At 40.7% G+C, this 25,113-nt stretch overlaps 1 protein-coding gene across 1 annotated transcript; it reads right to left on the bottom strand.

The window, feature by feature from the left end:
* Window positions 1-265: 265 nt before the first annotated feature.
* LOC116240553 (uncharacterized) lies at window positions 266-25,113 on the bottom strand. The gene is made up of 14 exons (XM_090135736.1): window positions 24,440-25,113; window positions 21,246-21,365; window positions 20,206-20,325; window positions 19,232-19,351; window positions 15,151-15,273; window positions 14,205-14,287; window positions 12,890-13,015; window positions 12,058-12,103; window positions 10,985-11,118; window positions 7,192-7,320; window positions 4,560-4,674; window positions 3,522-3,656; window positions 2,002-2,127; window positions 266-1,122 (listed from the first exon to the last, which is right to left on the bottom strand). Exons 1-14 carry the CDS (start codon window positions 24,663-24,665, stop codon window positions 1,001-1,003), a joined length of 1,725 nt encoding a protein of 574 aa, XP_089991862.1. The 5' UTR covers window positions 24,666-25,113; the 3' UTR covers window positions 266-1,000.

Below are 25,113 nucleotides of genomic sequence, written 5' to 3' on the forward strand. Positions count from 1 at the left end.
TGCAGTTGCTCAAATGAAACTTTACTCAAATAAAATGTCTCCCCATGCTCCTAAGCTCAGCTTAAAGATTTGGACCAAAGTAAAATGTTATAGTGAGATCTTAATTGGCAGATGTTTTTCTACATCTCACTCAATTTGTATTCCATGTTTGTAGCCAATAGCAACTCTAAAGCTGTACATCTTTTTTTTTTTTTTTTTTTTAATAAGAAACTGTGCAATCTGGGAGCAGAGATTTGCCAATTGAATTGTCATAAAACTACAGTATTCCAGCCAGTCCAACAAGAAGCTTCAACCAGCTTCCTGAATTTAAAAAAAGAAGTGTATGTTTTAAAGGAGGAAATAGATTACTACTGAATTATTATTAGTAGTAGACAACTATTAATAGGTTAGCTTTCTCCTAGAAATTAAAACATTAAAAAAAAAAAAAAAAGCAGTGCCCCATAAGTTCAAGGCTCTGGACTTTGGTATTGTGTTTTTCTTTTCTGAAAAATACTGTTCTGATTGGCAAGAAGATCCATGAGACAGATTCACTGCCCCCTGGAGAAGAGGGAAAGCGTGAGCAGTCTGAACCTGTATACATATTATTCAAGACAGTTGAATTTAGAGCTAAGCATACTACTACATGTATTGGTCCTCGAACTTCTTTCAAAATGAATTAACAGAGTATAACATTAATGTGTAATTTTGTCGAATTTGTTCACTTTCTCTTTTGCAAGTACCTATAGAAATAACCTGCCATTTGCAGAACATAGATTTCTGTCTTCATATACACATTTCACAAGTCTTTCATGGCAGCTGTTATACTGTGTTTGCTTTTTGATCTGGTTCCACTCTCGTTATCGGAACATCTCTGCTTTGTAAAGGTGTTGTGCACCACGTTCATACCAGGAAACTGCAAGTAACAGGAGCAATTAAGCTACAGGTACTAATGAAGACAGTCATCTCTAAAAGTTCAGGCTCTTGGATCTGGTGAGTTTTTGTAAGCTATCTGGTTTAAATATTAACTGTCTGCATGGCAAATAGCTGCCCTAAGGAGCTCTTGAGTTTCTTCTGTCTGTTGACGGACTTGCTCGAGGAGTTTGGCCATTTGGCTTTTCCTGAATGCTAATGAGAATTCTGGATCTGAAGAGGAAAAACAAGTATTAGGTAAGATGCAGCAACTGCCCTCTTCAGATGTTTTCCCCTGCATTTTAATGCATGTGCTTAGAACGCTTCTATTTTAAGTTAGATAATGCAATTGTTTCTTACTACAGTATAAAATAAGTATACAGAAAGTGGAACAATATCTTTCTGCCACACCAAGCAGATGGACACTAATTTCATCCCTACAACCATTCAAGAATGTTTGCTGCTGACTTCAGATCCAGGTGGCAAAAGCTGTTTCACTCAGTTGGCAAATTCACTCTTATGTACTGATTCTGTACAGCAGATATACACAAAGATGTATCAGAGCTCTGGCTCTGTATTTGTGGAGATACACACTATATACTTATTATCATTAATTTATTATCATATTGCATTTCTCATCTGTACTCAACTTGTACTTAAAAAATGATTTAAAAGCAAAAGAACCAAAGAGAGAAATATATTAAGAAACAGAATTTTAGTATGGAAAATGTGCAGCTTTCCAGGTTTTGCCATCCATGTGATCTGCTTGTGCTTGCTTAATCAAAATAAATTAAAATTTTAAATTTGAAAAGCTTTTAGGCTGAGCACCATGCATCCTCATAATGGACAAAAACATCTATACCCTAGGTCCTGTTTCCTGCTGATCTAAAAGTTCAAAATCAATAAAGTATATCTGTGTTTATTCTAAGATATTCTTTCTTGTTTTAAAACAGACAAAATAGTTAAGGTAGCAGCTGTCTTTGGGCTTCTTCTGCTTGCTTAGGCGAGCAGAGCTGTCAGTTCAGGGGTGTAGGTGACAGCCTGTGACAAAGATTTTGCTTCTGATGGGAGCAGGCAGTGCCCCAGAGGTTAGGCCTGGCAATGAAGACGTACCTGCCTGCAGTCTGCAGAGTGTGGAAATGGCCAGCTGCTGGAAGCGAACCTCTTGGTGGGTAAGAAAATTCCTGAGGTAGGCCTGAATCTCAATGATGTGACACTTCAACAAAAGCATCATCTTTTCTGCATAAATAGGAGAATAACTGGAGATCAGCAGGAGCTTTTAAAACACTTCCATAACTGTTTAGTGTAACAACGCTTCAGATTGTTAACAACTGATCTGCCTTCAGTTACAACCTGTGTCACTGCAGAGAATGGCAAAGGGCTTCCACCTGCAACCATTAATGGTAGCACTGGTTCTGCATGGAATTGATGTGTGGGATTTCTGCACAGTGGGCTGCTCTGCCAGGGAGCCTGTCTTTGTTTGCTGCACGTGCTGACACACACTGATCAGCTTCTCGCAATGACCAATGAAGCATGCTGCTGCCAGACTCCATCACTACTTTGCCCTGAACATTTTTTCTTGCAGATCTAAGAAATGCGCAGGGCAAGTGGTCATAAAAGTATTTGTCTTCTGCTCATTAAAATTATGTTCTCTTCATTATCTCTAACTGAAATTGAAAACATAGGCTACCTTCTAAAAAGACACTTTACTGTTCCTGCTAATCTATTCAAGAGTTAAAACAGCAGTGTTTGGTTCACCTTCCTGATGATCCTGTTTCATCTTCCTCTTGCTGGTTGGGCAGAGGAAGTGATCTAAAATTTTGGAACACAACTGTAGTGGAAATGCTAAGTTATGACCTGAAGTAGTGATTGAGCACCTGGTGGGAAGGCAGGGCCAGGCCAGGTAAGTTCAGGTGAATGCAATGCACCTGAGTGACCAGAAGGGGTGAAGCCAGGATCTACCCCTTCTTAGACCTCGTTTCAGAGGAGCTGAGAGCATTTCTTGTTGGAAATCCCTGCCTACCTGAGGCTTTCTGAAGGTAAGCAGCTCTTTTCCTTCATTTCCGCATCCGTGACTGCTGTATTTGAGTTTGTTCTTATTTGCTGTAGCCACCCTGCTGTTATCATCCTATTATAGCATTACAACAACTATCCATGCCCTTGCAATGATCCCTTCCAGCCTCTGCTCCTATATGAGGGGATGCCATCATATTGTATATGTGCTGGAGAGAGGGTCAAACAAAGATGCAGCGATGCCTCTTGTCTGCAACGTGTTCTCACTTCTTTAGTAAGGAGTATTTTACACCATCCCACCTTTCTACTTAAACCTCTCTTTAAGGACCTCAGAATTGGCTTAGAGACTAGTCCTGCAGAATAGAAGTGCTTGAAGAGGGCAGCAAACACCTCACCCAGATCCTCTTTGGCTATGGTCTATTTTCACTGCTAAGTGTGTATTTCAAGGGTACCTGGAGGCTCTTTTGTGCTAATGAATTGTTGAAACCAGATGGAGGATGATGGAGGAATGTTAAAGGTTGATCAGCACCTGTCAGTTAATTCCTTTGGAAAAAGACTCATTTCACTTCAGACAACCATAAGTGTCTTTGAAAGCACAGTTAATGCTGTGTGACAGTTACCGTGATCTATCATGTGCTGGATGATGGAGGCAGCTTGAAAGGATGTCTCGGTATGTTCCCGTTGGCCAGCCAGTCTTACCAAGCGCTTTGTCAAGGGTTCATTCATCCATTTGACCATGCGTAATGTGCCTCCTTCTAGAAGGCAAAAAGGTGGGAGAGTAGTCTGAAAATAGAAACTCCAGTGCCCTAGAAAAGAGTGTGACTAATCTGCCAGAACCCATATGTCTTGAGAAGGAAATCTTTTACAGAATTGGAGAAACAAAGTAAGGGCTGAACTTCTGCAAATAAGTATTTCTTCAATAAGTTGTAAAATATGGCCATGTCTTGAAGTTATGCTCTCAGTAGGGTATATGGATTTGATTCACAGAAAGCCTGTTGGATTTTTATATCATTGGGTTTGTGCTCTGAAAGGATGCATCCTTTTAAACTCAAGATCCACTCTGGCCTAGTTGTCTCTGTCTAGCAGCTGCTGAGCACCTCTTGTGGAACTGAATGAGGCATGTCATCAGTTGCATGGCAGTTACAAGAGAGGAAATGTTTGACAGATGATATCCAGTCCCAGAGTGAGATGGGGAAGTTTACACTTATCTTCTGTGTCATGAGAACAGCTGTTTGTTGAGGGATGGTAATTTGGGATCTCTTATAAAATCCACGTGCAATACATTCAAGGATATAAACACACTTTGTATTTTAGTCTCTTTCTCCTTTTAGATTAGCTTCTGGCATTATGAAATGAATTCAGCTGAGAAACTGGGTGACGTTACAGATAACAGTAGACAGGTCATGTATGTATGGCAGTGAAGTTTGGCACAAAGAGTTTTAAGCAAAATAATGATTAAGCAGTTCAACAGAAAAAAAAATGCAAATAATGGAGCCAATGTCACCTTACCGGTAAACTGGATCTTGCTCTCCTTGCATGTTATGGCAAAACTCCCAGTAAACTTAGAAGAAAGATCTAGGCTTCAATTCCCATTAAAATTAATAAAGGATGTGTACCCTTCTCAAAGGAAGCCATTTATGGTCAGGCTATTTCCCTACCTTGCTTTGCCAGCTCAGCAAGGCAGGATGTCACATAATGAAGAGAGTTTTCTTCAATGTCAATAGAAAGCATGGTCTGGAGGAGACCTTCAACACATGGGCTTTCAATGATTCTCTGCAATGAGAAAAAGATAAACATTCAGCACTTCCATCGTATTTTGGTGGTATCCAAGGGCTTCAAAAATACTGAGTATCTCTTTGCAATACTGAGGAATAAGACATTGATAATGCCAATGTCTCTTCTCCCAGCTCTAATGCAGCCAAGTGACAAACCATAGATTTACAGAATATCCTGAGTTGGAGAGGACCCACAAGGATCACTGAGTCTTGCTCCTGGCTTCATAAAGCACCATCCAAAATCTAAACCATATATTTAATCACCCTTTGAACTCCACCAGTTTGGAGCTGTGCCCACTGTCCTGGGCAGCCTGTTCCATGCCCAGCGCCTTCTGGTGAAGAACCTTTCCCTAACCCCCACTCTGGCCCTCCCCTGACACAGCTCCATGCTGTTCCCTCGAGCCCTGTCACTGTCATAGAGAGCAGAGATCAGTGCTGTCCCTCTGCTCTGTGAGGAGATGCAGCCATTATGAGGCCTCCCCTCAGCCTCCTCTGCTGTGAGCAGAGCACAGCCAGGGACCACAGCCAGATATCACCTGATTTTAAGTGTTTCCCAAGGCTTGCTCTGTCTATGGAGTGTTTTCATGATCGCAGATTACTTTGGAGCTTAAGGATTCTTCGACCTATTACCACTGTATCAGGCTGTATATTACAATCAAGCTATCATTTGCTAAAGTCTTGCAGCAAAGTAACGTGAGTGCTCCAGAGCTAAGCATGGGGAAATGTGGAAGTTTATCATTTTCTTTGCATTTGAGGCTTTGAAAGCTTTCTGGTGCTGAAATGCTCTGATCTGTGGAAATATGAGGGAATGTGACAAGCAAAGGTGAGTTTTGTTTCTGCAGAGTTGTTACGTGTTATACATTTCTGTTTATCCCTTATTTTTTAGATTGCATCTGCTATGTCCCAAACGTCATGGGTATCTCTGCACCGGAGTTTATGTTTTAGATAGCAAGTTGAAAACAGAGAGGAGGTTTAGTCTGTGCAAACCTGGACAAAAAGTCCTTGAGACCAAGGAATGAATTCTGAGCCAGAATTAAGTCACCAGACTTAATTAGGGAAGTTGCATCTCCAGCTCATAGGAAAATCCTAATGATAGAAGCTGCTAACTCCATGAGGGAGCTCAGGTGGCCATCAACAATATCTTCTTTTGTATTCTTATTTTATATTGCAGATTTTTAACTTGCTGCTTAGCAGCTGAAGCTGGATTCAAGACTGCTGCCTTTAAAGCGGCTACAGTCTGTGTCCTGCTGGCACAAAACCACTGTTTTTTTCACTCTTGTGACAAGGACTCTTATGTGTCTTAGAATTGACCTTGGAAGCCTGGTAATCCTATTCATTTCTGTGAGTTCACTTCTGAAGTGAGTGCTAAATATGTTACATGGCACCCCGCGATGCTTTCATGAAGATGAACCAGCTCCCTGCCAAGGACAGAGTAAAGTCACAGAACCTAATTGATAAATGTGGTAGTTTTTTAAAGCAGCTTTTGAAAGCATGGTCCATTTTTACTCTTACTGTGGGCTTGAGTTTGAAGAAATGCACTTCCTTGCAAAAATTGATTTCACAACTGTAAGAACTATTTTAATTCCTATCTTTGCTAATATAAGTGAAAAGCTGACATTTCCAATCCCTGCTTAAGACATGCTGAAAGGTTTGTCCCATTCCTCATTATTAGTTAGGTTCATAGTTCTATAGCAAAGTGGCTTGGCTGATTTAAATCTCTTCCAGTTGTATTGAGTGCTCTGTTATATCATGGGAAAGCAGGCAAAGGATTGCTAGAACAGTCTTTGCAGTAGGGACAACTTTATTTTGTACTATGGTTTGGTACTTCAGCCTAACCCAATCTAGACAAAACTCAACAGAACACAAGAGCTGCAAGAATGAAAATTATCAGTACAACAAAAGAAAGGATAAAATGTCCCTAAACCTGAAATCAGGTAAGTCACATGTAGAAAAGATTTTGTTTCAGACACTGGAGACATGTAAGCAAAGAAGTCTCTGCAACTACTTGCAATTGGAAAATGAGCAGGGAAGTGCATATGTAGGCATGGATTTCACTAGAAGCAAATTCAGCGATAGAAGCCTTGATAGCACCTTGGCACAACGTGTACTTGGCCAAGCAGGGAAAATATACATCAGCAGTTGGAGGGGTTATGTTTAACAAATTGGGAGTGAGTGAAATTAGATCAGTTCTGAATACCGTAAACAGGTAACTAAAGGTATATAAAGAGTGACAGTTAGGAAATCAGGATTCAGTTTCTAACCAACCAGGGATTCTTCTGGATGGTTCCTTAAATTGGTTTGAATGATCTTTGCTCAAAATATGTTTTGTCCCTATAATGTGGTCACCCAAATTAAGTAAGCATATCACTCATAGGAAAATCAGACATTTCTTGTTTTCTTTAGCATGTTTGCATTGTATTGGAAAAATATAGAAAGATAACTTTTGTTGTGACACATGAGGTCCTTTTATTCATAAACACATAATTCAGTAAAAAAAAAACCAAATGGTACTCACTTGTCTGTTCTTGGAAAGGTTCAGGTTTTTGATGATGCAAGCAGCGTGGCCAGCAATCACAGGGTCTGTTGTGTGTGCTGACAGGAGCATCCCCAGGCTCTGCAGTAGCTCAGTGCACACCAGAGCATCCTGAGAAAAGCAACCAGCATCTCCATTACATCCCACACAGACAATGCCAAGCACAGTGATGAAACTTTGCAGCAAACAATAAGTAGGTTGGGCTTAGCTCTGCAAGAAAAGCATTACTTGATTCATTTAAACCAACAGCTAAGTGGTTATGACCAGTGCTTTTCTCTCAAAATATGGCCTACTGTCTCGCAAGGGAAGTTTATGGAGATACAACAGCAACAGCACCATGTCTTTAAGTACCCCAGCAGCTTACCCAATACAGTAATGAACTGTATATTTAGGTCAATTTGTGATCAGGCATCATTTCAGTGAAGTGCTCTGAACAGCATCTTCTGAGACAATACATGTTTCTTTATTCTTTGATGGATACTTTAGAGAAATTTTATGTTTTCCCCCTGAAAGTAGTTTTCCTCCCATATCAAATGGGTTTTGCAACACCAGCCAGTTAGGTTCCTCAGCAGTACTTGGGTTAGGTCTACATTTGAAAGCAATGTAAGATTTCCTCTTGGGAAACCTTTTTCTTTATCTGTTCTTTATGTGATTCTTGTGTTCATTAGTAGCAGACTATTTTATTTGTGTTACTTAGAAATTGAGACACTTTTTTTGTGTTTGGTGTAAAAGAAATAACTGATCATATATAATTGGAAAAAAAAAAGGATAATTCTGAACTTGAAAATCTGCTTCAGGACCACTGAAGAAGCACAAAAGGAAGTTTTTAAAAGTTTAATACGCATCTTCCTTTTGTGTGGGTTAAATGACAATTATTAGAGGCCTGGAGTAACTCCCTTATGAAGAAAGGCTGAGAGACCTGGGACTGTTCAGCCTGGCGAAGACTGTGGGGTAATCTGAACAATGCTTATAAATATCTAATGGGCAGAAGTCAAGTGGATGAGGCCAGGCTCTTTTCAGTAGTGTGTAGTGACAGAATGAGGGGCAATGGGCACAAACTGGAGTACAGGAAGTTCCATACTAACATGATGAAGAACTTCACTGCGAAGATGACAGAGGGTGACAAACAGGCTCCCAGGAAAGGTTGCAAAGTTTCCACCTCTAGAGATATTCAAAACCCGCCTGGACACCTAGCTGTGTAACCTACCATAGGGAACCTGTTTTAGCAGGTTACGTGATCTTCAGAGGTCCCTTCCAATCCCAATGATTCTGTGATTCTATGACATATTTATTTTTTTCTTCATGTCACCCCTCATCTTCACTTCTGTTTATTTTAAGCACTGTCATAACCAGCAATATTAAAATAAGACATGAAAGTAGATGGAAAAGGCAGTACTATGGCAAAATTCAGAGCATTAAAGAATCCTATATGTAGGCATGGCTGTAAACTTTCTCTAACTTTGTCTTTACTTGTCCTCAAAAGCAGAAATCACATAATTTTAGATCATCCATTTCAGTTACCATTAATGTTTTCAGTTTACTGTTAATGCTTTTTGGACTATGTGTCCTCTTTTCCATGTAATCCTATTGACTGTAGTATCCTTATTTAATTTGCTACAGCACGAGAGGAGGAAATCGTCTATAGACTCTAAATGAACTTTCCAATATGTAATGACTTTCCTGCCAAGCCTCTTCCATCTATTTAGATCGATGCCAGCAAGTGACAGTACTCTGAATTCTGCTGAGCATCCTTGGCAGGCACACAGCTGGGATTCAGACTTTGTTGGCTTGGTCCTGTGCAGCATGAGAGGCTCAGGAGAGAACTCTGAGTACAAGTGGTTTGGTGGTGCAAGTGAGTATTGACCTAACATCTCCTCGGGTTCAAAATAAAAGAGCAAGGAAAAGCATTCCAGCAGGAACTGTGCTCAGAATTGCAATGCTGTGCTCAAAATCCTTGGGTACACAGTGCTTGCCAAGATGAATATTATCCTGTTCATCAGGTAGCTCGATGGAAAAGCAAAGCTCTTTGTGCCTGGAATGGAAAGTCAGCAGCATCACCTGGAACTGACACATCCTTGCTCAAAGGAATGTGACTTAAAAGATCACTTCCCATAGACACTGACTCTTTCCTTAGAATTTTAGGGCTGGGTTGCCCTTTGGAGAACTGAATAAAATTCCCCTGTAAGAGAGAAGTCGTTCAGTGCTCTCCGGGAACCACTGTCAGCAGCCAGGACAGTGACCAGAAGGAAGGGATGGGAGCTTGTATGAAGCATTCCTGGGGGTTTAATTCATGGTAATGAAAGGGCAGATGAATCCTGTCCTATTGTATCCTTGGCAGCATCAGCAGTAATTCAAGCATCACTTGACTCAGTGGTAAAGGTTAGCTTTGTGTGGTGGTTTGTTTCCTAACAGCTGTTCCCATGGAGAAGTCCCTCTTTCAGACACTAAGAATTCAGCCTGGTGAGTGAAAGAAACCTTTAAAGGCCTTGAAAATTCAGGCCACAGCAATGGGGAGGCCTGGGGAGGGTGAGGTCAGCCTCTCCTCAGAGCACGTGGCTCACTCACTCCCTGGGGACGGCCCTGTTTGCTCACTGAAAAAAAAAAACACAGTAGATGTGATTGGATTTTTGCTGTGCAAATCACCCCCAGCAATATTTCAGCAGTAAGCTTGCTAAGATCAAATTGCACTCAGTTGCAGCAGACAGTTCGATGTGCCACGAGGATATGTGGTGCTAATATGGCCTGCACAAAACTTTTGGAAAACTCAGTCCTCTGTGGCTCCATGGGCATAGAGCTTTCCCAATTTTTCTATCATGTCCCTGAGTTAGAGGAGGCACAATTCATTTCATGCTGTGCCATGTACATGCAACAGGATGTGAGGCACCAGATCTCCAGTGCCTTGGGGAAATTCCAAGTCTCAGCCCCACCTGGGCCCAGCTGTGGTCACTGAGGCTGTCACTGCTGCTTACAGTAGTGTGACAAGAAAGGTCCTTGCTTTCTTTTTTTTTCCTTTATCTGCCCAAACTCCAGCTCTCCCCCATGAGATTATTGTTAGCTTAAGCCACCTAATAAAAACCTTTCATATCTGTGTTCCTAAGGATGCCTTTAATCACTTGAATGGAAGAGCGTGTTTAAAAATGGTAATAATAATGTCTGCCACTACTTAGCAATTTGGTGCTTCATGTGGAGGATGAAAGTACAGCAGGTGTGCCTGTGTTGGTTGTTTGCTGCAGTTTATTTTTAGCTAGGGTTCTTCATATGTTTGCATGGCATTACACTTGCTGAACGGTAGTGTTTGCTTTGAACATGGGGAAAGAAACCATTCTGTACCTAAGGACATAAAGAGTCACAGGAAAGTTCTAGTGAATTAGCTAAAGATCGATGGACTTTCAAATTATCTCAAGTCTAATTTAAAAAAAGAGAAAGTCTGCTGACAATCTGGGAAGCGAGGGGAACACAAGGAGTGCAGGGTGGTGTCTGCTCTGCTTAAGCAATCTGACATCCATCTCCACCTTTTCCCTCCCCAGGGCCTCTTCACAAGTGATCCAATGAACTATGGGATCCCCAGCTTCTCACTCACTACAACAGATAGGCTCCTTGGGTAGAGACAGTGCAGCTGGAGTAGGAAAACCTCATCGTTTGAGGCAGAAAGGGGAAGGATTGGGAGATCTCACAGAGCATATCAGCACACCTCACAGAATGCTGTAACAGTGTTAATGCAGGCAGTGGCCAGAACTGTTCTTTCCCTCTGGCTCTCAGGGGCAAGCTGCCATACCTGATTGTGTGGGTGCTGGGACAACACCCAGAACAGAGCGACAGCTGCACGACATGCATCCTCACTGCTGGACACCAGGAGAGAGCACAGCCTGGGCAGGACATCCTTAGCAACCAGCTCAGCCTGTGTGTCTGCTGTGTGGAGAAGGTGATGATGAAATGTGAGGACATTAGAGGGGACAACCCAATCTCTGTGGTACAGGACAGTGCTCGGTATTTCATTAGAAAAATTAAACCTCATTTGGTCTGGCTTATTAGGCCAAGAATTAATACAGGTTTGAGAGTAGCATGTAGCTTTGGACACCTTCATTTTATGTCTAAACTTCAGTGAGAAAAAATGAGGGGCATTTCTGAGCAATTCATTGGCCTAAAACTCTATAGAAGGGGCAGAAAGACCTCCTTGAGCACCACCTGTCTCAATCACGGTCCTTCTACAATGCTGGCCCTGCAATCTCAAAGTCTCAAAGACCAGAGACACCATGGAGCAAAGAGAAGGGCCTTTTCTCCCTGCCCCACCATTACTGCAATTGCTTGATAACAAGGTGCCACCACAATTTCTAGATGAACAACTTTACTCTGGGCCCTAAGACTCTAGTGCTGAACATGCAGCTCCTCTGCTTTCATCTCTGGAGTATGTTGTAGAAATGGATTGGGGTACTTAACAGGATAGGATTTTTTTTTAAGAGGATGACAAATGCTCGGGGAGAATTACGGTTAATGAGAGATTCATGCCTTAGGAGAGGGCAGGCCCCACTCAGGCAGCAATTTCAGGACATGTTCTGTCCTAATCAGAGTTATAATGATTGGGAAATGTGGAGGGGAGCAAAAGGCCCTGTATACACAAGATATGTGCTGGCTCCCTCGCTTTGGGTACTACCTCTCGCTGCTTTGGGTGGGTTTAGTTGAGTGCACACAGAACCTCCGTCTTCCTGCAGCATCCAACTAACATGCAAAAATGAGGGTGTCTCTGTTTTTAATGGGCAAGGTTGCCAACCCCACCATGATCATAACAAAAGGCAGAGAGAGAAAGGAAAAGAAATAGTGTGGTTCATTTATCTGTAACACAGTACTTACCCCTGGTAGCCAAATTTCTTAGGCAAACACATGCCTGGCTTGAAACCTTTTTGTGCCAAAGGGAAAAAGAAAAAGAGAGAAAAAGAGTGGTTTCAGTAATGCGTGTTCTTGGCTATTGTACTCGGAATAAATGTGAAAACACTGGCAAGCTATCATACTATCTTCAGAGCACAAATTTTGGGCCTTTTTTTTAACCATTTTTTTAAAATGAGTTTGTTTCAACTTCTCCTAGATAAGTTGTTGATGAGGAAGAGCCAATGGAGTTCAGTTTTTGGATTATTTTTGGAATGTCAAATCAATTATAGGAAAATGTACAGACTGAGTTTGTCTCATGTGCTTTTATTTATTTTCTTTTTCAACTAGGAGAGACAACACAGAATTTAAGGCTTTACCCTTTAAATCCTGAATTGAACCTTGCTGAAGTTTTTTAAGAGAGTGGTTCCCAGCTAAGCAAGATTTTCTAGATGTTATTCTTTGAAGCCATCTAGTCAAAGCTAAGGATATCACAGGGAAGGGGAAAAAAGGGAGAAGTAGCATAATAAGTGTGAGAGCCTGGACAGAGCACTTCATATGCAGTTTTAAGTTTAAAGACAATAGGTCACCTAGCCTAAAGATAGTGTCCATGGCTTTAATGATTCCCTTTTCTTTCTCCAAACATTGCCCTCAGAGAACCTACATATGTTTTAACGTGTGTCTTTCCTTGTGGGAAAGATGTCATAGAGACAACTGTGCAGTAGATAAGCAGAAGTGTGCCAGTCTGAAACTGAAAGCCCAGCTTTATAGCTGTACTCTGATGCTAAACCTTCATGTAAAGAGAGGGTTGCAGCTTTACCTTGTCCACAGAGGAGGACAGAAGAGAGATGAGCATGCGCAGCAGGAATCTGTCACCAATTCTCAGCATGGCCTCATGGTGCTGAGCATTGGCTGCTATGTTGCTTAGGGCAGCACAGCTATAATACTGTGGAGAGACAAGGGAAAAAAACAGGGAGAGAGGTGGTCACAGTGATGACAACACTGAAGTGAGTCAAACTAAATTGGAGAAATGCTCAGATTGAGAGCTGAAGAAAATACAGTGCTTTTTCACCTTCAGATATTTTGTGAGGTAGACCTGATAACAGCCTGAGTGCGCTCATGAAAAACAATGCTATATCTGCTGCTGCTACAACAGCAGCCATGCTGTGGCAGTGCACGCTGCACAAACCCACGTGCTCCCTGGTGTCTGGGAATGTCCTGTACTACTGCAGCTACTCCTCAGCTGACACCTACCTTAGCTCATCTACATGGACTGCATTGTATATTTACACTGGTTGACTGGAGATGGCTGTTGTCTAGCATGTTGCCCTAGCATGCCAAGAGATCATTTTCAAAAGATTTAAACATTAATTCCAGGGAAGATTATACATATTAAAACATGTGGTACTTGGGAGGTATAATTAGAAGGAGCAGGTTGAACTGCAGAGAAAGAAATTTTAAGATGAATGTCAGGAGAACTAGGTGATGCTGATATAGTTTGCAGAAAGCAGTTCCAGAGACTCCATCACTTCTGACATTTACAACTGAACCAATGAGAACACTGCAGGAAACAATCCTGTGCTTCTCAGACAAACTGAATGAACAAGTGGACTTTAAGGTTTACAAATCTGACTCACAGTTTTCATTAGCATGCTTGAAATCAAGGAGCAACTCTGTTAACTGTGCAGAAATATAAGATGTCTGGGGTAAGCATAAAACAGGAAGAGTTCCAAGACATCCCAAACAATGAGAAAAAATTCTTTGCAAGTTTTGCCTTCTAAAACACTTAGCAGAATTGTTTAGAGGGGAAGATCAAAGGAGGCAAGAAGTGCAGAAGTGCAGGCCTATCAGCAGCTGATCTGATGGTCCAAAAGACACAGAAAGGTAGCTGTATAACAACTGTGTGCATGTATTAGTATGTGCTGGCATCGTAAGTCCCCTGTGGAGCTAAACAAATCATGTGCTTTGAATAGATGTTGTCTGACTGAGCTGAGTTCCTCCAAGATGCACTCACGTGTCACTCTGCTTCTCTGCAGAGCCTTCCCCTCCCTCTACCTTTGCATTTCCCAGTTCTGTGGTTTGTGCTCTCCCTACAGTCACACTATCCTTGTTAGAAAATCTGACCTGTGCCATACCTGCACTTCTGAGTCAGGGGACTCCAGCAGCAAGGTGAGAACTGGCAGGGCTCCTTCCTTGCACAAGACCAGTTGGATCCTCTCTGCCATTTAAGAAAACAAAGTTCTTTTAATGTGTCCTTTCCCTTCCCTCTCTCTCATCTGGAGGCATTATTCAACAGGGATATGCACAATAGAGTGATTATGCTTATCCAAACATCAGAGCACACCATTTAGAGTTGGCGTAAGACAGTAGTGTGCAGTCATTTTAGCAAAATGACGTAGGCTGGTTGATTAAGCTTATGCTGGTTTTCTGCTATAGCCTATTGAGAGAATGTGATTTGGTGGAGAATACAAAAAACCTCAAGCAGATATTCACCACGCATGATTTCCATGTAAAACAAACAATAATAGCAGAAGTAATAGTCAATTGTAAAAGTTCTTGCCAATCATCTCCTCACTGTATAGAAATAAGATTATTCCTTTCTAGCTGTGTGGGATAATGGTGTCATGTGCATTTTGAATCATCCAACACTGAGTTGAGATACAAGTTAAACAATATCACAGCTTGACCTTGCAGGATAAATTTAGATAATCCTTGCTGGATTGCTTCAAAGTACTACCAGATGTGCTGATAGCTTTTTAGACTAAAATATTTCTTAAATAAATAATCATTATTTCTGTTTCTTTCATATTTTAATTGCTTGCACATTAATTCTTTGAGTTCAAAAGTCAAGCCTTCCTATTTTGGGTTTAGGTAAAAATGGGTCTCCACTAGTTAAGGAGAGGCCAAACTGAAATAATCAGGCTGTGGTATCATCATAAATACAATAAGCAAATATTGTATAAAATAACTTGTTGTACAGATAAGCTTTTGTTCTTGTCTTAATCCTTTCTATTTATGTATCTTTCTACTGCTGAGGAATTTTCTTTAGCAGTGTTAGCTAAACCATTAGTCAGAAAGTACCTGATTGTGTAAGGTTGAGAATAGCACCAACTGCATTTTGTTGTACTCTAGGATCATAGGAATTGGCAAGAGACAGTAAAGGTGTAACTCCTTGAGCAGCGCCAATAGCCTCTCGGTTGGATTCTGGGGAAAAAAATGAGACAGTGCCGCACAATATCCTTTTGCTGAGAGTCAGGAGCAGGACAGCTGGCAGGATTGGCTTTCTTTGGAGTACTGATTCATTTATGTACATTTCTAGACTGTTTAAACAATGCCCAGTCTCTGAAACCCTGTCGAGAGAAACATGAAACACAAGCAAGCAAGAAATGTGAAAGTATTTGGATCACATCATACCTTCAGGTGCCAACAAACTTAGAGAGTTATGAGAACAAAAACATCTGTTCCTGGAGCTGTTCTACACTAAGGAACTGGTGCACACACACACAGATAGTCAAGGATATCTATTCAAGCACAGTTCAGCTGGGATCAGTTTAGTATTCCAGATTAAGTCCTTTTTTGCCTTCATATGTATATTTTATACTCAAAGAAAGACCTTTTGTAATGGAAAAAATATTCTAATTTTTGAGTGAAATAATTGCTCTGGGAAAAGCTATCTATTTAAAAATGTCCGTGTCACATGGGAAGCAATTACTCAGGTGAAATTTTCAGGTCAATTTTGTAAATAAGTCTTTCTCCAATATAATCCATCTGTGTACTGTTCTTTTGTTTCCCACAGTGGAAGCAGAAATTATTTAGTGCAGCTCCATCTGATGCAAACCAGTCTGATGTGATGTAAACTCTAATAAACTGGATAAAGGGGAGAGACAAAAAGATTGAGCATCCAGATATTGATCCTTCCTCATTCTTTCACACAATACACTCCATTATGAGTGAGGAAGAAAAGCTCACATTTTGGCACAGGCATTACAAATGTCTGTAATGCCCAAAAATTTGGGCATTTTTTTTCTTCCACCTTCCTCTCTGGGATAGGGAAAGCAGAGCCTACGTCCTCATGTGAAAGAGCTTCTCAGGGACACGTTTTCATCCAAAGATCTTCTGAAGGAAGCAGGTGACCATGATAGAATATTGAGCCACTGGGTGCCTCAAATATTTTTCTTCCTTTAAGAAGAAAAAAAGAACAGTTTGATTTGAAAATGAAAGCTCCATGATAGTGGTGGTTGACACTGGAAGTCTGCAGTGGTGGGATGGGCTCATGCAGCCTGTGTTGGTGGAGGTGGTGGCACATGGATTTGGCACCTTGCTCTCGCCTGGGAGTGACTGGAGCACCCACTCTCAATGTGGGAGAGTGGAAACCCCTATGACCAAAAAACCCTTTTTTCCCTTTTCTTTTGGTGATTCACAAGCTGAGAAATTCAGCTTCACCATCTTTCTTAGAGCCTGTTATTGTGGACTTGCTGGTTTTATTTTTGCATAAATCATTTTCCCTCATCCCTCCCTCCATTCTCATTCTAGTTGTAGTCAGATAATGTGAACACTGAACACAATCTGTTTCATCAGCTTAAGGCAGAATTTATGAAAATATCTACCTCACCATGGTGTATAATTGTATTATCATCTCCATGGCCCATCTGCTTATCACAGAATCACAGAATTGTAGGTGTTGCAAAGGACCTCTTGGGATCATCGAATCCAACCCCCCTGCAAAGCAGGCTCCCTACAGCAGGCAGCACAGGTAGGCATCCAGGTGGGTCTTGAATATCTCCAGAGAAGAGTATCTCCAGAGAAGAAGAAAATCTACATAATGCGGTTCCTTCACTGATGCCGGTGCAGCAATCACTTCTCCTGAAAGTGTTTTTAGAAGGGAACCACGTATCCACATACTAATCTAAAGTAGCTGAATCACTAACATCTACTCAAACTGGATTTGAATAATCCACCTGGAAACCTACATTTATAAATTCTTTCCTTTCACTTTCTGCTGTTTGTGTGCTTTAAAATTCTCCTGACAGCACAGCTTTGGATGTGCACTGTTTTTGGTAAGATTTATGGCCTCCCCAAACCCTTGCTGTGAACATTTAGTTCTGTTCTTATCTACTCTGAGGAGAGTTCTTATCCCAGAACTGATTGTTTCCACTCACAGATTGAAACAGATAATTGCAGATGTATGCATGTCCTCTTGCTGTGTGAATAAATACCAGTATTGGAACCAACTGACCTTGAAATCCTTTTAATCTAAATGAGCTTGTTTGTTGTTTAGTTTTTGGCTATTTCTGGCAGCCAGTAAGTACTGGATATCCCAGTTCACGTATAATTTGCAGTCACATTACTAAATAACTTCACCCTGCACAGCCACGGACGTGTATTGCAGCAGAGTTAAGACACGTTGCCACTCTTGGATTTAAAGTTTTAGTCACTTCAAAGCTATCTAAAGGGTCTTTCCAGTTTTGTTCTGCTTCCACGTTTATCTTTTAAAAAATATTCTCAAGCATGAATGGCATACTTGAAGGTCATGACTGAGCAACCTTGTTTTCTCAAGCAGATTCTTTAAGATATCAGGGCAAGTTGCTTCTTGCTTTAGTCTCATTGCTGTGGCAGCAAATCATATTCTGAGAAAGAAAGAAATGGATCCAGTCCATCCAAATCCTAGTTAAATTGAGACATGTTCAAAACTGATCTAAGCCCCAGTCAGCAACCCAGCCTATGCATTTGCAGGACTGTCTACCTTTATGTTCAGCAGATGCTTTCTTACGTAGGCTTGAGTGCTTAATGTGATCTACTTGTGCTCAAAAGTACACTGGCACTTACAGAATGTGCAGTGGTGTTAGGTAACCATCCTCAAAAGAGAATGCAACTAGAGTGGCTGAGGGTTCCCTGCAACCTGGGTTAAACAGAGACATCAAGGAGGTACAGAGTGCCTTCAATACTAATTAACATCTTTCGGTTCCAGAGGACATCCCTTTCTCTGTGCACTACTTAAAACAGCTGGAGGGATCTGCCTCTGTAGATCTTCAGGAGAAAAACTCCACTAACTATACATGTAACTATAACAAAAGCCCTCCTATGCCCGGGAATCTCAAATTTGAAGTAAAAAAAGCAAATCAGCACTTTCACATGGTTGGATCCTGCTTATCCGCTCTCTCTTCACAACATAAGTAACCAAGTGAGAAAGTTAAGCATCTACAATTCCTCTCACAGCCTCTTGGGAGATCAGGTGGCAGCTTCCCATGCTGAGGGGGAAGTTGATAGAAAAACAAGATAGGAAGGGAAATAAGCATTATTTATAAGTTTTAAGCAGACCTTTACATATTCTTTACACATGAACAATGCAGTTTGAGAAAGGCATAATAAGCTAGATTAACATGATGACTTTTGGTAACAGTGGTTGAGCTTTGTTGCAGACCCTTAACAAACTGATGATGACACAAAATAGCAGCAGAGGAAGATAAAGTCTAAATGGTAAATCAGTTGCAGGATGACAACAACACCATAACGCAAAAGACATAAATGTTATCATCAGATGTATCAGACACATATTTTCCTGGATGTCACAGTAGAAGACATGGATGAGATCCCAACTGAAGTACTGCATGTTTCTTGTCACTGTCTTTCAGAAGGGATAAATTCAAAATTAAACTCCTACAGCACTTACGTATGTCTTCTGACTGTAACAATGCTTGAGGTTTGTGGTACTGCAAAATAGCTATGTTCCATTTCTGGAACATATGCTTTACACCCAAAAGGGCTATGGACATAAATGGAGAGTCTAATTTACAAAAGAAGTCTTAAATGAACTTGGCTTTCACATTCTAGTAAAATGAAAGATCTTCATTGGTATAGACATCAAAGAGGGAGAAATATTGAAGTTAAAAACCAATATAGACACTAATTAAGATACGGTAGTCATTAATATATTTAGGTTGGAAATCTAAAAAGGGTTTATAATTGTAAGACAAAAAAGGCCAGAAACACTGAGAAGATCTTAACCAGAATCTCAAGAATTTGTGAAATAACAATACCAAAAAGATACCAATGTGGCACCTGTTGACTCTTAATCCAATTGCAAGTGGTATCATACGGAAATATGACATAAAAGTTGAATGGATTCAGTGCAGAGGATAAAGGGAAAGAACAGCACACTCACCTGAAACAGCTAAAGTCATTGTGCAGGCACAGGAATTACACTGGACAGTGGGATCCACTGACTCAAGCAGATCCAGAATTGGCTCAAGTAAACCCATTTGGACAACCATTTCTTTGTCAACTATTCATAGATTCACAAACAAATGGACAAACAAGAAAGTAAATAGTTAAAGCCTTCATTAAAATAATATTTCCTTCCTTTGTGGTCTGTATTTTGACTAAGCAAAATAGACCTAAGATAGAAACAGCCTGAAAGGCACTTACAATCTCTTCTTACTTGGTTTGCTTGATTCATTGTCAGATAAAGTAAGAGATGTTTAGATGCTTCCAAATATTTCTACCAGCAATTCTATTTTCAAACACACAGTTCATTTCGGAAACTGCAACTGCAGTTTTCCAATAGGTTCATAATTTGTTCACCTGCTCTCCATGTTCTGAAGTCTGCCTTTATAAATATATTTTTAACATGTCCTCTGCAGCTCCCAGATACTAACTCAATTAAACGGGTCCCAGAAGCTACAGAAGACAGTCAATTATACTAAAGATCTAAGCATTTTTTTCCAAACTGTAAGCAATTTAAGCATGAGTTTCAGTTAATTAGTAAAAGAAAAATGAATGTCATCTCACAGGCATTTGTTTCTGAGAGCTGTATCTGTTGCTTGAAAGAGTAAGTGGTAGGCTCTCAATTCAAGAAAAAGAGTAGTACAGATATTCCTACACCAGCCTGAGAAAAATGTAACAGTCTTTGCAAAAAGATCCAAGATTACTTCCCACATGATACAGCATTGCTGCTATGGGACCTAACATATCCAGCATCTATGTGGCTTGCAAGCAAACTCACATCCGTCCTACCTAGAACACAAAAAAAGGGAATTTGGATCTGTGAAAATGTCACTATGGAGAAGTGCCTGCCTTCTGTACTGAGTCCTGCATAAGAGATACACTAGAATGGGAAATGCATTATTAATTACTCACTATTTCCTTCCAGCAAAAAGTTGACAAGGGACAAAGAAGACATCTGTTGCACCTCCAGGTCAGCAGACCGTAGTAAGGCATAGAAGGGCTCTAGATGCTCTGCTGGCAGGGGAACATTCACTGCAGGAATAAAAGGAAATGCTCAGGAGTCTCATCGTTCACATTGCTCTCATTTTCCACTTTTTGGTCTTGGGCCCGAGTTGTTACCATAAATGGGCTGAGTGGTGTTCTCCATCATTTAAATTACAGTGCTACAGGCAAAACAGGCCAAATTTCCTGAGAAGGTTTTGAATAATCAAGTACTTTAAAAATATGAAAAGGAAACTGACATGCCTAGCTACCGAACAAGTCATTCCACCTCATAGCAGGTCCTCATGTTGAGTAGTCTGCACTTTTTTATCTAGAAAAAATACAGAGGATAAAGCTTGATGTACAATTATAAAAAGCAAATAAATAAATAAAACACAGCTTGCTTGTTGCTGGTATTTCTGCTTTTATGTAGGACCCAAACTCTTGCTGGAATCTTATTTGGCATATCAAGGCTGATTTCTAGATGTTCACAAATTGCCTCAAGAGCCAAGCAGTGGCTCCCACAGAGTACTGGCTACAAACCATAATGTTTCCTTCGTGTCTTCACTACAACCTAGCTTTGAGGGCTTTGTCCTCTGCCAAAAACTCATACACTGCAAAACCTTAAAAGATCACTATGACCACTTCCTGCCACCAGATTCTCTGTGTGTAGCTCTCAGGAGATTCAGAATACACTGACTCTAGATACTTCAGAGTCTGCTGATTTGTTTTCAACACCAATGACAGTTTATAATCATGAGAGATAATCTCCTCATAGCAAACTCCAGAATGATTCTGCCCATATGGCAATGACAGCGTTTCCATTTTTCCGGGTAAAAAATGCAGCAGGAAAATAAAAAAGAGCTTTGATTAATGACTTTGATTAATGAATCAAAGCAGGTTTCACAGTTGGAAAATACGATTTTATTTATAATTATGTTGAAATTTTCTAAGGCACTGAGATAACTTACTGTGCTGGCTCATATGCAAATAATAGAGAGCAGCCGACTGCTGTAGACCTGGGTTTTCTGAAAAAGCTAAGGTCCTCAAGGCTTCCAGAGGGTCCTTTCCCAGTGGTGACATTTCAAAACCTAAAGACATACAGTTACAGCACAGACTTAATTACACTTGAAAAAGTATAGTTTACAAAAAGAAATTAAAGTTTACAGCCAATCAAACAAGTAAGCATTTTTGTACTGAATCAGCTCCATAGAGCCCATCTATACTCTTCATATTTCCAGGAGCAGCAGCAATAAACAAACCCAGAATAACCTGTCCTTGGCAGTGCCTCTTATGAAGTTCCTGAAGCTAGTGATTGGGTGCAAGATAAATTATAACCTTTAGACACTTTTATGTTATCCAGTATAAATGCATGTTGTTCTTCTCCATAAAACTTCTATTGCTTCCTGAACCACAGAAGGTTTTTGTTAAAATGTATCACCTGAAAGTGGCATTCTTTGCTACAAGCTATAGAACAAGAACATATTTTTAATTTACAACTTCTTATTTTTGCTGTGTTTTCTATTCTTTGTATTATAATAATGGATTTCAGGAAATACCAATGTGCATTGCAAATGGGATTGCCTCCGGCTCAAATTCCTAGCATGTGTCTACCTGTTCTCGAGTATGATAGTTCCTCCACGAATAAACCAAATGTTCAGCAATAGCCATCGAGAGTACAGCAATAGCAGTCATCCATGATTTCTGTAAGTTACTGCATTATGTGCTTACAGTGCAGGGAATGGAACAACAAAGAGGAAAAAAATGACCATTGATCCAGAGCTCAATAGCATCAACAGTTGAAAAGGTAATGTACTGAATATTGACTGGTGGAGCACACAAGTACATGATCCATCTTTAGATAAGATTTAGGCAGTACATTTAAGATTGAAATATCTGTGTGAAGAACAAGATCTAGCTACTTTTCTTCACATGGGATAACAGGGATGTGAGGAATGTGAAGTTTGAGAGCTTTCATGACTCAGTGTGAAACCCAGCCAATATTTCAAACTATTAGAGGCTGCTGACATATCAAGAATAGCAAATGCTTACCTTCAAAGTAAGTGTGTTTCACAGAACAGATGCTTCATATAGTGATCAGCTTTATTTAATAGTTAGCAATAAACACAAAGGGAAGGACTAGCCATCAGTGTGTGCAAGAAACCTTGAGAAAAAAACAAGGATCATGTACTTTAATTCCCTTCCTTACACACTGACTACTTGAATCCCTCAGATATCTCTGCATATTTATTTGGGAGACTGATAAAGAAAAAGCCACACAAAATGTTCAACTGCTTATCAAACATTTGCTGATGTAGCTAACAAATGAATATGACCTATCACAAAGTCTTTCCTTGCACTCATTTGTCTGTATGTTGGCTCTCTGCTTATTATAATTTGTCCAAATTTGAGGATGGACTTGCTCATCTCATCTTGGAATAAAATACACAGATGAGTACTAAAGTACGATATACGTGTCTTGGTTCTCTTTCTGAGGCTCCCAAACTCTGCTCCTATCTTGGCAGCAGACTTTGGCCACTCAGAGAACTGATCTTGGTCCTTCTTCCCGTGCTTTTCTCCTATCATAGACATTGAGACTTTCCTAAGAGCATGTGTGGCCACCTCTGCACTGCTGCCACAGAAGCTAAAGACTCCCTGCTGCTCTATCCCAGCTCCTCAGAAGCCAGGACAAACTGGACCTTTGTGGACCCATCTCAGAGAGGAAAGCATTTCTCAAGAAAACATACATTTATTCTTTTCAGGAAGCACTAGTGGGTGCTGTAAAGGGCCATAATGTTCTCATCATTTTTTCCAGATCACTCTTTACTTGCACCTGATCTCTTGGTTGAGCAGGATTACTGTCAAAACACTCATAAATGGCCAGGACCACGTTAGCTTTTGGAAGAAAATGTTCAGCTTTGGAAGATTATCACTGCAAACAAAAATGAAAAGTAAAGTCCTATTCTGGATATAGACATTGGGACATTGGGATAAGTGCTTCATATACAGCAGTTAATTAAAAGCACAAGATCCCTGTGTTTAACGAGTAAGGACATCAGCTGAGGCTAATCCTTGTGTAGTTCAAGGATGCAGGTCAGCATCACAACAACCATTCCAAAAGTTGTTCCATGACAGATCATTTCAAACATTTATCTGTGTTACATCAAGGATAAACGTCTCTCTTGGTTCATGTCACAAGAATCAAGTAAAGAAATAGTTTTTAGTTTGTAGTGTCCTGCACCCTGCATGGAAATGAAAGCAGAAGGATATGCAATTTTGTCTACTACCTTCAGCCCAAGGTTGTTAAACTTAACACAATGCATGCAATTAGCTGTAAGACAAAGCAAAAAACCAACAGGCAACTGCTCCCTCTTCAAGACTGAGATAAGAATGCTTTCAGGTTGGACAACTGACAAAACACACTCATTCAAGAAGACATTTTGTGACAGCAGGAATTAAATTAAAAAAAAAAAAAAAAAGTTTTCCTACTAATATGTTGTATCTTAGGACAGAATTGAGAGGACACCCAAGGTAGATGAACACAGACTTATGGGTCTGTTTTGATTCAAGCTGAATCCTATGATTGCGTTCAAGCTCTGTGCCTTAAACATGTACGTAAAAGTGCATACTGGCAGACCAGTTTATTGGAGTTTGGGGAAGCCCTCTGAGACCAATGGCACTTGCCCCAAGGTGTCCTTAGCCTTCCCCACATACAGCACAGGCACTTCAGTGCAGCTCCAGGTGCTCTGCACCAGACCACAGATGTATGTGAACAACTCAGCCAGGAACATGCTGCTGTTTCCTGCTAACAGGCTCCTGTAGTGCCCAATGTTGACACAGTCCTCTTTCCAGCTTTGATGCTTCAGGGACTGACTCAAAAAGTTAACTTCAGTTGCTAGAAGGACTTGTTTTCACTAAGCATATGTACATGGGTCATGTTTAACAGTGGTGGCACAGCAGAAAAGAATAGGTCACTTCTGCCTGAATCCAACTGTTGTGCCACTCGAGCTTTTGGTGTCCCATACACAAAGAAAATGCTCTGTGGTTCTGTCCTTTCCTACACCACTATACCACACCAGAGCAGTTCAGATGGAAATCTGTTTTCAGCTCCCCAAAAGATTCTCCTTCCCCTTTCACAATCCTTTCAAAAACCTCATGCTCTTACCTCTTTCAATTTGCTGCAGAAATTCCTGTGCTGTCACCCGCTCATGAGGCTGCAGCATGGGCTTGTACAGCTGTCTCGTTTTTGAGGCATTCTGTTTCAAGCAGGAGCACTCACTTATCAGAGCTAAGCATTCCTTTATGCTGTGCACCAGCTCTGAAGACATCTTCTGAATGAAGGCCACAAAGTCGCGCAGCAGCTGCATGCACCGTCCACAGAGCTGACCCATTCTTGCTCCAACAGCAGCAAAAAAAACCAAAACAAAACAAGAGGAAAAGGAAAGAGATGGGGAAAAAAAAAGTTTCTCCCCAACTTGTCGATGTTTTGCACTTACTTGCCACTTTGGTGTTTGTCCAGTCTTACAGATGTCAGCATGACATGATGTGCAGCTGCTGTGAAGGAGTCAAGCATCTGCACCCAAAAAGCTACATTGCACAACAAAGCTGATTTCTGTGGATCTCCCAGTCTATCAAATATTACTGAAAAGGCTGGACCTGAGCCATGCACAGACACCCTCCCTTTTCTTGAAGAAAAATAAGATGATGACCTAAACCCATTCCATGGAGAACAGAGTTTAACTCTTGAAGTATCCACAAAAGCCTTCATGAAGCTAGAAAAGCAATGAGGTGATGAAAAAAACAACTTCAGTTTTTGTAAGGCAGTTTTCCACATGAAAG

The sequence above is a fragment of the Phasianus colchicus genome, chromosome 2 (genome assembly GCF_987193195.1).
Source record: "Phasianus colchicus chromosome 2, bPhaCol1.hap1.1, whole genome shotgun sequence".
Lineage (NCBI taxonomy): Eukaryota > Metazoa > Chordata > Aves > Galliformes > Phasianidae > Phasianus > Phasianus colchicus.